Source organism: Rhynchophorus ferrugineus, unplaced genomic scaffold, assembly GCF_030347505.1.
Source record: "Rhynchophorus ferrugineus isolate W39M unplaced genomic scaffold, kcgeb_rfMv2 rfM7, whole genome shotgun sequence".
In the NCBI taxonomy this organism is placed as follows: Eukaryota; Metazoa; Arthropoda; class Insecta; order Coleoptera; family Curculionidae; genus Rhynchophorus; species Rhynchophorus ferrugineus.
The window spans coordinates 11,231,456-11,244,607 of record NW_027472586.1 but is presented as its reverse complement, the minus strand read 5'-3'; the positions used below and the strand labels follow the sequence as shown (position 1 = coordinate 11,244,607).

The 13,152-nt window shown below is 31.8% G+C and overlaps 1 protein-coding gene across 2 annotated transcripts in view; it reads left to right on the top strand.

Annotated features, from left to right (window-relative positions):
- The window catches only part of LOC143199628 (diuretic hormone receptor), a 131,735-nt gene that overhangs the window by 64,965 nt on the left and 53,618 nt on the right, over positions 1 to 13,152 (top strand). For both annotated transcript variants that reach the window (XM_076409574.1, XM_076409573.1), the window contains exon 8: positions 5,174 to 5,446. In XM_076409574.1, coding sequence (XP_076265689.1) covers positions 5,174 to 5,446 — 273 coding nt within the window. The remainder of the gene's footprint in view (positions 1 to 5,173; positions 5,447 to 13,152) is intronic.

Below are 13,152 nucleotides of genomic sequence, written 5' to 3'. Positions count from 1 at the left end.
TCAATAAATACATAAAAAGTATATATAGAAACACTACATATATAAATATATACTGATTTATATTTGCCTATATTTATTACATAGATATGTAAATATAAATCTATAAAATAGAATGTTTTATAAAATGAAATAAATATGTTCACAAAAAATCTACTACCATTCATATTCTATACACAATAATTGTAACATTTTATCTCTCAAAGCCACTACGTATTATACAACGAAAAGTTATAAAATTTATATTTAAAATAAAATATGTAAAATTACTGTGACATTATTGATATAGCAAAATCTATGAATAAAATATATAAAATTAAAACAGATAAACACACCCACAATATAACAAAACATTCTTGAAGGAGTTGCCAAGTGTGGCATGAGACATTGCCTTGCCTTTAAAAACTTTATGTATAATTTGTAATTTATATTATACATATAATATATTATATATAGAAAATGGCGCCCAAAATGAAACAATAAACTGCCTTCGGGCACAAGAAGAAGTAGTGAAATCTATGTAAATTGTAATTACATTTTTTTGTTCTGACCTAAAACTAAAATTAACTAAAGCGCGACGTCAATGCGCTCTTTTCTCGCCAGATCTGAAATAAAGAGGTTAAATAAGACTGGGATCAGTAGGGAACCTTGAGGTACGCCAGCATCGATTTGTTTTTGAGTGGAAAGTGTTTTCCTGATCTTGACCTGAAAAAATCTGTCCGACAGACTTGATTGAGCGGTTAGGTCTTCTGGGGGGCCTAACCGCACGCATTTTGCGAGCAAACCGTCATGCCAGACCTTGTCGAAGGCTTTGGTTAGGTCCAGAAGACGTAGACGGGTAGCCTGATAGACGGTGAGCGAGAAAGCCGAATTGTTCATCAGGAATGATATTGTTTTCTTTTGCGAGAGAGTTGAGAGTATAGAGTATTGTAATTACGGTTTCCAAACCAATATGTTATGGCTTAAGGCTACTTAAGCAAGATTGATTATATTTTGTTTTGGATCTATTAAAAAAATCATGGCAGTCAAAAAAAATACATGCTTCAACAATTTATGTTAAAAAATTAGAATTAGAAAATTATATAATTAGAAATTAAGAATAAAAGAAGATAATATAAAAATAATACTAATAAAAAAGCATCCTTTTGTAATTCACTCAAAAGTTTCCACCCTTTTAGATAGTTTAGCCAAACTGACAGGACATGGGAAATGGGACTGGAGGTCATGGATCGCTAACACAGCCATATTGACAGATGTTGAGCTCTCGAAACATCGACTTGTATAATATGTGTACAGTATCCAGTATTCCAATTCGAATTGAATGTTCATAGCTGGGACGGAACAACGATTCGAGTCAACTAGTTGGGATATAAAAATAAATTAAAATGCAAACAACAATAGCGACAATCGAATAGAAAGTCGAAAGAAAACAAAGTCGCCTTTTCTGTCCCTATATCCCTATGTGCGCTTAAATCTTTAAAACTACGCAACGGATTTTGATGCGGTTTTTTTCAATAGATAGAGTGATTCAAGAGGAAGGTTTATATGTATAATACATGCATAATATACTAAGGCAACATTGCTAATTTTAGAGGTTTCTAACGTGATGTCGTAAATTAACCTATTTTTTTAGGCTTATTTAGCAATTAGCAAAAACGCTGCCTAACCCTACGAGTTAGATCAAATTAATGTACTATAGTATTGTACACCATAAAAAGGTCTACAAAAAAGTCTACGATGGTATATGTTTATCTTTTAGGGATAACCCACATTAACCATTTTTATTGTTTACTTTTTACGTGAGAAAATGGCTTATTTACGAAGCTATTTTAAGCAATACGGCATTAATCCTTATCGAATTAAGTACCTTAAATACAGTGTGCAATTAATATAGATCAATATGGTTCCTTACAGCATGTAAATTAAACAAATATTTTCGGAGATATTACAAATTTAAAATTTGCGTTTAAAAATGTGTAATGTAATAAAAATTGTATGAATTTAGATATTCCAAAGATAGCAGGAAATCTTCATAGTAAGTATAGGGGAAGAGGAATTGTTTTACTCCAAATTTAATGCGTGCAGGCCAAGGGCAGTAATGAATGAACCAAAAATACTGGATCGATTTTAATCATGTTTTCATTGAGTGACATAGGCATATATATTTTATGCCCGTGCAAAGTCGGAGCGGGCCGCTATGTTTTTATATACAACGTTCATATTTTTTCTGTAGTGTATTTAATTTAGTATCAGTATTGCACCCGTGCGAAGCCGGGGCGGGTCGCTAGTTGGAAATAAAAGCCCTTGCAGAAGATACGATGGCAAATATTCAACCACAAGTCCCGGTTCGATATTGTGCGCAAAAATAGAAAACTTAATCGCTTTTTAAGAAGCGTTTTTACCCTGCTCAACCGTGGTAAAGAAGCCAGTCAGCAATTTCCTCTTTGCGTCACTCTCTCTCTCGTTCTCGCACCGCAACCACCAGACCCGGACATGACTGGGTAACAAAGCCTCCTCCTCTTCCGCGCCGCTTCCTTTTTTTAAAGTATTTTGATGGCAAATTGCCAGTTCAAGTCTGGAGAGACGCCGCCGGAATTGATGGCTTTCCTTTTAATTAAGAATGAGTCATTTCAGTGGCAAAGGTCATTATTTACCGCTCGAGTGGATGGTTCGTTGCTTAAACGAACGGTCCCCGATGTAGCATTCGTATTATTAGGTGGACTGGTTCAATCAGGAACTGTATCATTGGATTAAATAATATTTACGGTAGAATGCGTTTATGATAATTGGCTTTGTCGCTTTCAGTAAACTAGGTTGTTCAATCAGTTTATGGTGTACCATTTTTTCGTCAACAGTAGCACTAAAAATTCACAAAAACTGGTCAACTAATGAATTGTATCAAAAATTAAATCATTCTATACGAAATTAGAATTATTTCACCTATTTTTTTAGTTACATTATTACTAGTCGTTCCCGACTAAAATATAGTCCTTCCAGTAAAACAGTTAATGAAATTTATAAAAATACAAAATGCATTTTAAACCCGGAGTGGGGTTTTCCTTCTCATTTTACTGGTCGACTCTGTTGTCAATTGTCTACAAAATTCTTCAAAACTTTAGTAATAATAACACAACCTTTTTTGTTCTATAACACAGCTCTTCTAAAACAGCTTTTTTATCAAATTGTACGTGCTGAACACAAAAACTGAAACGGATTTTTTGTAACATGTATCATTTCAAAATAAGCTAAATCAAAGCAGTATAAGTATAGTACGTAAATAAAGAGAGTACGAAAATTTTAAATCATATTTATTTATTTAAATTATTAAATTTATAAAAGAATAGTAATATATATTTACAAATAGACAATGAATCAAAATAGCTCAGGCTGAAAGAAAATGACGAAATATTAACTTTTCCTCTTATCTGCTAATATTTTAGCAGTCCATCTTCCTTAGTAAGGCTCTAACATCTCTTTTATATCCTGGTGAAAGTGTTCACCTTGTTCGTCACTCACCATTCCAATATTAGGGGAGGAAATCGAAATGGGAATGCAAGAAACGTATTTTTAAAGACTGCACCCCATTATTTTAAGTTTTTCTAACAAGTCATTCACTAAAAACTCGAATTTTCAGCTTTTAATATTGCCTAAACATCCAGGAATTACTTTCTTCAGAGATAACCAAGCCTCTATTTTTTTCGCGGTAAGATTTTCATCGAAGGCCAAGAAAAATGCCTTTTTTAGATTTAGCATCATTTAATTTAGAGAAAGCAATTTTCAAATATAAAAATCCTTTACCATTTTTATCCATAACCTTGACAAAATTTTTCATTAAACCAAGTTTTACATGTAAGGATGGAAGAATAAAATTTTCTTGTGGAATAAGAGGCTCATGGACAACCTTTACCTTCATAGTTGTTTTTGGTATCTCTACTGTTCGACAAACAGATATTTCGTGAAACTTTTGAAGCAACGTTAATCATTTAAGCGTAATATAAATAATACTCACACTATTACTAAGAAACGTGACGTGCTAGATAATCATATCAATAAACAATGTTTTTAACAATGTAACCACAATGCAACTAATTGTTATAAACTGGCAAATGTTGTAAATCAAAATCCATTGGCTATTTTATTGGGTAGACTATACAATTTGTGTTTTCTTAAAGTATAGTAGTAAAAAAGTAAGTAAAAACTAGATATACTAAGTAAATATACCAGATACTTTAATAATTACTTCCCAATTTTATAGGATCACAATTTGTGAATGATTACAAGCAATGTGGAATGTCCAAAAGAAGGGAAGATGAGGAAACACATGCAATGAACTCATTTCTCCATAGAATAGTAACGGCTGGCGAAAAATGGTTTTATTTCGAAAATTCAAAATGGAAGAAGCATGCTTATCGCATCGCGAAGCTGGCCCATTAATTTTAAATTTGTCATGCTCTCTGTCGGCGGAAACCAGGTTGGTGAACGCTACTGGCAACAAAAAATCAATTTGAACTCTGCATTGATTGAAAAACGCCTACAATATGCTTAAATACATAATAAATTGATTTTGTAATATGACAGTGGGACATCTCATACTGTAAAACCAGTCAGAGTGATCGGTCGTCCGACTACCACCTTTTCGCATTGATGGAGCACTTATATTAGCTTAGCTTTATATACTTGCAGAGCAGCATATCAGAGATTTCCAAAAAGTTAAACAATAGCTCGATGAATGGAATCAAATAGTCATCACTTCGACCAGGAATCGATCAAACCAGAAAGGAATTAGCGGCATACCTGGTATTTTTTAGAACTCATTAATCCTTACTTACTCCATATAGTAATAATATCCATACGTTAATAAGCACTGCTGTTAAATATTCTGTAAAATACACTTCATTGCCCTAAAATATCAATTGGTTTGATATTATGACATGTATCCTATTCTGTTGTTATATAAGAGTTGTAATACTTGGCATGAGAATGGGGTCTCCCCTCACGTTTTCTTGCAATTCTCATGAATTTCTGAGTGATGGTCGGTATCTGAAGATCTCGGTGTAACTAATCATTCCTAATATTTGGGTGCATCTACTATACCTAATATGTAAAATAAATTAAACGTATAAACTAAAAATGACCTGCTTTTCACTGTGAGGTGATAATTTCTCACTTGTTTCAGTGCCACTGGTTCAGGGACACCAATCTTGACCTTCTGTTTCAAGTACCTACCATAGCCGTCATCTTCATCAATATTATCTTCATGATCTCCATCATGGTGGTACTAGTGACGAAACTGCGATCGGCCAACACGCTGGAGATTCAACAATACCGGAAAGCTGTCAAGGCGTTGGCCATATTGATACCGCTGTTGGGCGTGACGTACGCCATCACCATATATGCTCCCGCCTTCTCCATATGGGAGATATTCCGCAGCGTTCTGTTATCTTTACAGGTAAGTATCCCAAGTTACTATACATATTTGGAAAGAAAATATAATTCCTTCTACGAAAAAAGCATAAAATAATTAGAAAACCGCTTAAGGGAATATATCGCGTGTCTTCAAAATCCTATTGTCTTGAATAAAAGCAAATTTTACCTTAAAGTTACTTAAAACTAACGTTTTACTTACCTTTTACGCCTTTTTTAAGCCTTTTACTTCTAAGTTGTCCTTTTAAGTATCAGAATTATCATATATTCTAATACAATAAACTTATAAGTAAACAAAACCAAAAATTACGTTTATTTTGAAGAAATATATAACTTATTAAAAAATTATGCAATAATATCTATTAGAAATGTGTATATTTAATAGATGGGCTTAGTACCAAGAACAAAGTACTTTCCTGTAGTTTTATGTGGCAATTCACCGAATAGCAAACTGTTTTGTATATAAACATATATTTTTATAATAATACAATATATTAATTACTAATTACAAAGCTATATTCAATTTAAAACAAATTTAATTAATTTATAGTAATTGCATTTTGATTCGTTGTCAAAAGAAAAACTGAACCACATGGTAAAATCGACAATTTTGTGGCCTAAACAAAAAGAATGAACAATAATAAAATAATATGAAACATTAATATGTTATTATTAATAATAACTTATTTAATAATAATATCTAATCGGCAATAAAACAAACACTATAAGATGATCATAATAATATCCTAATAGTGATTTCGTTGTGACATGTTCTTAAAATCAAAAATTTATTAAAAAATCCTGTTATCTTATCACAGCATCACCTACCGGAATTTCATCAAAACCTGTCAAACCATTTAAGAGGAATTCAGTGATGTCTAGAATAAAATATTTCCAAAAAAAAATTGAACCGACTTCAAAAAATAAATAAGGAATAAGGAAAAAAATAATCAAACGTAGATTTTTAACACAAAACATTTTAGATAAAATATGTACATAATAATCGTTGCAATAACTAAATAAAAATAAACAAAAACCTTATTTAACCTATATACTACACGTATTGTATTTTCTACTATATACTTACAATTTTGCTTAATACCTACCTAAACCTATTTATCTATTCACAATATTATTTTAACTACTACCAACTGATCACTCAGTACAAACAACAAATTCAATTTGTTTTGTTCATAATTTCATTTTTTGTATATGTCACAAAATTGTAATATTATTTTTATATTATTACAGTACATGCCTTTGAAATTTGAGGGTTCCCTAAATTTCCCCCCTCTCCTTCCCCCATCCTGACTTGACTCCAATGGGACCACCTTGAAAGTGCCCTCTTTCGAATAAAAAAATAATTTTGAAAATCGGTCCATAATTGACGAAGAAGTCGCCGAACATACATTACAGAAAAATATACAGTCGAACATAAAACCTCCTCCTTCTTTGAAGTCAAGTTGTTGAAAATAACAACTAACACTCGTCGACTATCTTCAAAAAACCTCCAAAATTAATGCACCGGTCTTAATGCACATAAATAAATCTCCACAATTATTTACTAATTAGCAAACATCAGTTAATTCAACTAATGGATTAAAGACATGAATTAATAATACAGAAACGTCAATTCTGAATAATAAATGACCCATGATGTTGGCATAACGAAGAAGAGAGTGGGACTTTTTCCAGTTCGGATTTAATGGTTCGAAAGGCAACAGTTCGACGCGGAAAAATAATCGTTCCTTCGAACGAAAAAAAACTCCGTTATTTTTTCGACAATCATTTAAAATGACTTTCGAATCTACATAATCTCGGGTGATTTATTCGGTGCCGGGCGAGAAGTTGAAGAGCGTTTCCAACACGAGAAATCTTTCAACAATCGTTACGGAGTAACAACAATCAAACTAGAGGTAAATGTTAGAAGAAACTTCGTTAATATTTATGAAGATCCTGTTTTCTTTAAGGGTTTTTTTTCGGTTTTATGCTCATCAATGATTATGTTTATGTTTGAGTTTATCATTGATGGTGTTACATTGATGATACAAGAACCACCTGTCTGATAATATCATATGTCATGTATTTGAATGAAAAAATCAAATAGAACGCGTAAAAGTTATCATATAATCAAGCACTTAGCTACTTTGTTTTTTTTTTCTTTACCTATTACTAACAGTTCTGTTCAAACCACCGCGGAGTGCAGACGGACCCTTCAAAACGGTCTATTCCTAGCACTTGGAAAGTGGCTCAAATCATTAATTATGATTTTTTAACCTGGAAAAAATCAAAATACGTCTCCTCTTATTGTCCTATAAGCCTGTTACTTGTAATCTCTAAACTTTTTGAAAACTATACATTAAGGGTCTCAAAATAATCACGGAGCTTTGGGCTTCCGTAATAAACACGGAACTACAGAACAAATACATAGATTAGTCAACCAAATTAACAAAAACTTAAACGATAAAAAATCTTGCTGCGTTGCATTTCTCAATATATCTCAGACCTTCGACAAGCTTAACACAGACAGGCATTTTATTGTCAAATAGGGTGACGAGTTACACTCCGCGGGGCAGTGTTCTTGGCCCATTTTTATATCTATTGTATAAAGCTGACATATCGACCTCAAGAAACACTACTGTTGCAACATATGCTGACGATACAGCGGTTTTATCATCACACGGGGATCAGCAACAAGAAACCTCCAACTTCATCTTAACAAAGTCGAACTGTAGTTGTAAAGGTGGCGTATCAAAGCAAATGAAACAAAATCTACCCATGTGCTATTCACCCTTTGTAGAGGAACTTGTCCCTTAGTAAAACGGAATAATCATGAACTTCCGCAAGCAAACAGCATTAAATATCTGAGAAGCCATTTCGATCAGCGTTTCAGATGACAAAATACAAACAGCTTGGGCTTAAACTAAACCAAATGTATTGGACGTAAATCGAAATTATCATTAGATAATAAGGTTTTGTTGTATAAGTTAATAATTAAGCCCATTTGGACCTATGGTGTTGAACTGTGGGGAAAAACTAGCAAATCTGACATAGCTCTCCTTCAGAAATTCCAAAATAAAGTGTTGTTAGTCATCGTCGATACCCCAGATTTTTGAAGTTCTGAGATTAATAACAAAAAGAACTATTATTAATTTCATTGAGTGGCACAGTAACGCGACTAACAAAAATCACCAGACATTACTTTTGACTATTTTCCATTATGGGGCCTCGAAGTAATATGGAAGCCTCATGAAACCTCTCTCCATATTCATCTGATAGGGCACCAAATTTTTAAAGATTGCTTCAATGAACTGTTCGCGGAATTAATATCTTTTCTCGTAAATCCAAGTTTTATTTTCAATATTTTCAAATAATTTTATTTTCAATTCATTATCAATATGCTGCTGTTGGTGCGCAGAACTTACGGGAATATTCTTTGCTAAATCTCACCACTTTTGGCAATCGTCAGTCAATGTTAGTCTCATATACTTCAGGTCACTTCCACGGCCATGGACCATGCCTTTTTTGGAACTGATACTTGCATTGCGTACATTTTACCCAAAAGGTCCATTTAAGCATGTATATGAGGAATTCGTTCAACAGACATGTTCAAACTCTTGCAATCAACGTCTCTGCATTTGTTCTTCAACTATAAACTGAAAACTTCAAAGCTCTAAATATACTTCTTCTAATTTTTTTGAAGATTCTGACGTGGACTGAGTAACTGCTGTTTCCAATATTTAACGTTATAACGTTTAGACATATTTTCCTTTTCTATAGGTTAAAGGAAAGAATCTGCGAATAAACACATATAATTCTCTTATCTAATTCAATTATTCAATTATCGATATAGATTTTAATAGAAGACTCATTAAAATTATAATTAGGAATTACGTCTTGATTAAGCAATGATCATCCATCCACATCGGAACCATCATCATCTAGGCGGTCTGATTATAAGAGGTTTCCTGAAGTTTTTCGTTATTCACTTTTGAAAACCTTTTCTGCGCTAGAGCAAAATCCTTTGGAAAATAATTAATTTCATTTCAACCTTCACACCTTGAAGAACAACACTCTTAATATGATTTCGCATTTAAACAAATAACATTTACTTTAAATCCTACAAAAATAACGTCATAACAACAAATTTCTTTAAAATTATACACAAAAATAGAAAATTAAGTTTAAGTCCATTTAAGTTTCCATTCTATCTTTCCATGTTTTGTGAGTGGCACTCAAATAACATTTCACAAATCGTTTATCCACATAATAAAGTTTACATGTCACCTTTACAGAACTTATTTATCAACACACAAAAAGATGTTTTTGTTTATTATCTTAATACAACGACTAATAAAAGAACATACTGTTTGTTTAGTAAATTAGTCTATGTTTTGTTTGATTTATTTACCGAAGCCTCATTTGTTTGCTTATACATACATCTTTACGTAGATTTTCAGTGCAATTATTAATAAGAAATATGCTCCAGTAAACACTCATTATTTAATGTCCTACTTTTTCCGTCTATTTGATTTTCGTGTAATTATTTTTTGCCGTATATTGTACAATATTGTTTTCAATATTAAGCAACTTGTAAAAATTGAAAACAATTTCTTTACAAATGTAATTACAGTTGTTGGTTATTAGAGAAAGTATTAAACAAACATGTTTTAACTCAGCTGATAATTAACACAAGAAGCTATATAGTCTATTCAAAGTTATTTTGTACGTACGTCATCAAAATTTGTGACATCAAAGCGTCGCAATGTTGTCGCATCAACTCTGAGTTTTAGTTCAGTTTGGCTTTGATATACAACAAAATTCTAATCTAAATAAAATAGTTCAACAAAAATGTTATCAAATATAATTTATTTTAACATTATAGTACATCTAAAAACTACAGTTAATTATACAGCCACAATAATTTATAGGTTAGCGTTATAACCTCTTATCACTATTGCTTTCAAGAATTTTACATACGTCTGACAACTGGACGACTTTGATAGGCTCATTCGTTTACGCGTTCAAAGTAATCAAACAACATTGTGTCTCTTTTTAAGCAGAATAAAGAGAAGGAAAATATTGTCTGAAAACAATTTACAAATTGCGGCAGGTAATACATTAAACATCTTGATAACGTACGTACAAAAAAACTTTCAATAGATTTGTTGCAACAGTAGTGTTTCTTGAGGTCGGTAGGTCAGATGTATACAATAGATATAACAATGGACCAAAAACACTTCCCTACGGAACACCCGAATATATTGGGTGTAGGCCAGTATGTTCGTCACCCTGTTTGACAATAAAATATCAGTCTGTGGGGTAAAAAGAAAACATTGTCTCAAAACCATTTAGAAAATGCGGTAGGTATACAAAATCCAACTGACCAAGGGCCCGAAAGTAAAACATTTTCTTGAATGGAGTTTTCTTTTTTGTGCATAACCTAAAAGACCTATGCGAAATTTCAGGAAGATAAAACATTAATTACTTAGTAATATTTTTTTGTGTATAGAACAAAAATGTATACAGTTTAAATCAAAATACTTTCTTTTATTGCAAAGAATTCAAACTTAAAGAATAGTGTTATGATTGTTATGTTATATTGTTACTATTATCATGTATATAATATGAATATTATCATCATTATGTTTACAATTACGCTTAAAAACTATAAATTCAAATAAAATAAATTAAATTTAGTTATATCAGCAAGTAATTTGGCAACATATAGTTTTCTTAAATGTTGTTAATTAAAAAGCATTCACTACAAATGAATTTAGTGTGCAACCTTCAAATATTTCTCTGAAATAATGTGCAGTATGTTTTCGATTGCTTCAGCTTCCTCTGCATGTGACAAAACACCACTTCAGCGCCGGCATCTTTAGTGTTCATATTCAAATGTTCTGATATTTTTCTATTGGTCTCCTTAAAAGTTTCACCATCGTAGTCCTTTAAACACACTCTGTTGTGAGTTGAATTAAATTGCTTGAATTCAAACTACATAAGTCGTCAGCAAATAGAGTGTTCATTGAAATTAGAGGGTAATTGGATATTCCCTTCTCGTCATTTTCTTGCTTAAATATTGCACATCTGTTTGCTTGGTTTCATTAAAAAATTGATATATCGTGTTGAATTAATGGGTTCCAAGGGAAAGGGAGAGGAAGGTAATGAAACAATGACAGATAGAAAATTCGAATAACAAAATATAACTATTTTAAGAACGAAAATATACCATTTCTACATCGAAACTGTACAAAATTGAACAAGAGACCAAAATCAGAAAATAACGCTATATATTTCGTAATAATACTTGCTAAAACAATACGAAATCTCGAAGTGTATTGCTCTAAAACAACAAGCGACTGACGTTTAACGTCTGTATTTACTTTCAGCTAACTTTCCACAATAACAATATATTTCTGTATGTGCAGACGTTATTAAATTATGTTTAAACAAAAACAGCAGAACTTTTAATTGTTTAACATTATTGTTGACAACAATATATCAAATAAACAAACAGCAAGCACACAAAGCACACGCCTACCAACAGAGAACGAATGAAACTGAAAGGTGAGAGGTCAGACGAAAAAACAACAGGTTTACTCACGACATTCAAAATGAAATTACGATCTTTAAAGAGCATTTTTTGCTTAGAAAGGTTCAAAGTAGTCAAAATTAGAGTGTATTGTTTACGAGTTTATTAATATTACTAGCGACCCGCCCCGGCTTCGCACGGGTGCAATGCTGATACTAAATTAAATACACTACAGAAAAAATATGAACGTTGTATATAAAAACATAGCGGCCCGCTCCGACTTTGCACGGGCATAAAATATATATGCCTATGTCACTCAATGAAAACATGATTAAAATCGATCCAGTATTTTTGGTTCATTCATTACTGCCCTTGGCCTGCACGCATTAAATTTGGAGTAAAACAATTCCTCTTCCCCTATACTTACTATGAAGATTTCCTGCTATCTTTGGAATATCTAAATTCATACAATTTTTATTACATTACACATTTTTAAACGCAAATTTTAAATTTGTAATATCTCCGAAAATATTTGTTTAATTTACATGCTGTAAGGAACCATATTGATCTATATTAATTGCACACTGTATTTAAGGTACTTAATTCGATAAGGATTAATGCCGTATTGCTTAAAATAGCTTCGTAAATAAGCCATTTTCTCACGTAAAAAGTAAACAATAAAAATGGTTAATGTGGGTTATCCCTAAAAGATAAACATATACAATCGGGGACTTTTTTGTAGACCTTTTTATGGTGTACATTACTGTAGTACATTAATTTGATCTAACTCGTAGGGTTATGCAGCGTTTTTGCTAATTGCTAAATAAGCCTAAAAAAATAGGTTAATTTACGACATCACGTTAGAAACCTCTAAAATTAGCAATGTTGCCTTAGTATATTATGCATATATTGTACATATAAGCCTTCCTCTTGAATCACTCTATCTATTGAAAAAAACCGCATCAAAATCCGTTGCGTAGTTTTAAAGATTTAAGCGCACATAGGGATATAGGAACAGAAAAGGCGACTTTGTTTTGTACTATGTAGTGATGTGTGGTACTTAATTATAAATACTTTTTTATGGCTACTCATATTTAGTACTGTTTATATTTTTATTATTTTTCAATTTAATAAAAAAAATTTATTGTTATTTCTGATATAAGCATTTTTACGAATAAAGATATCACCAAATGATA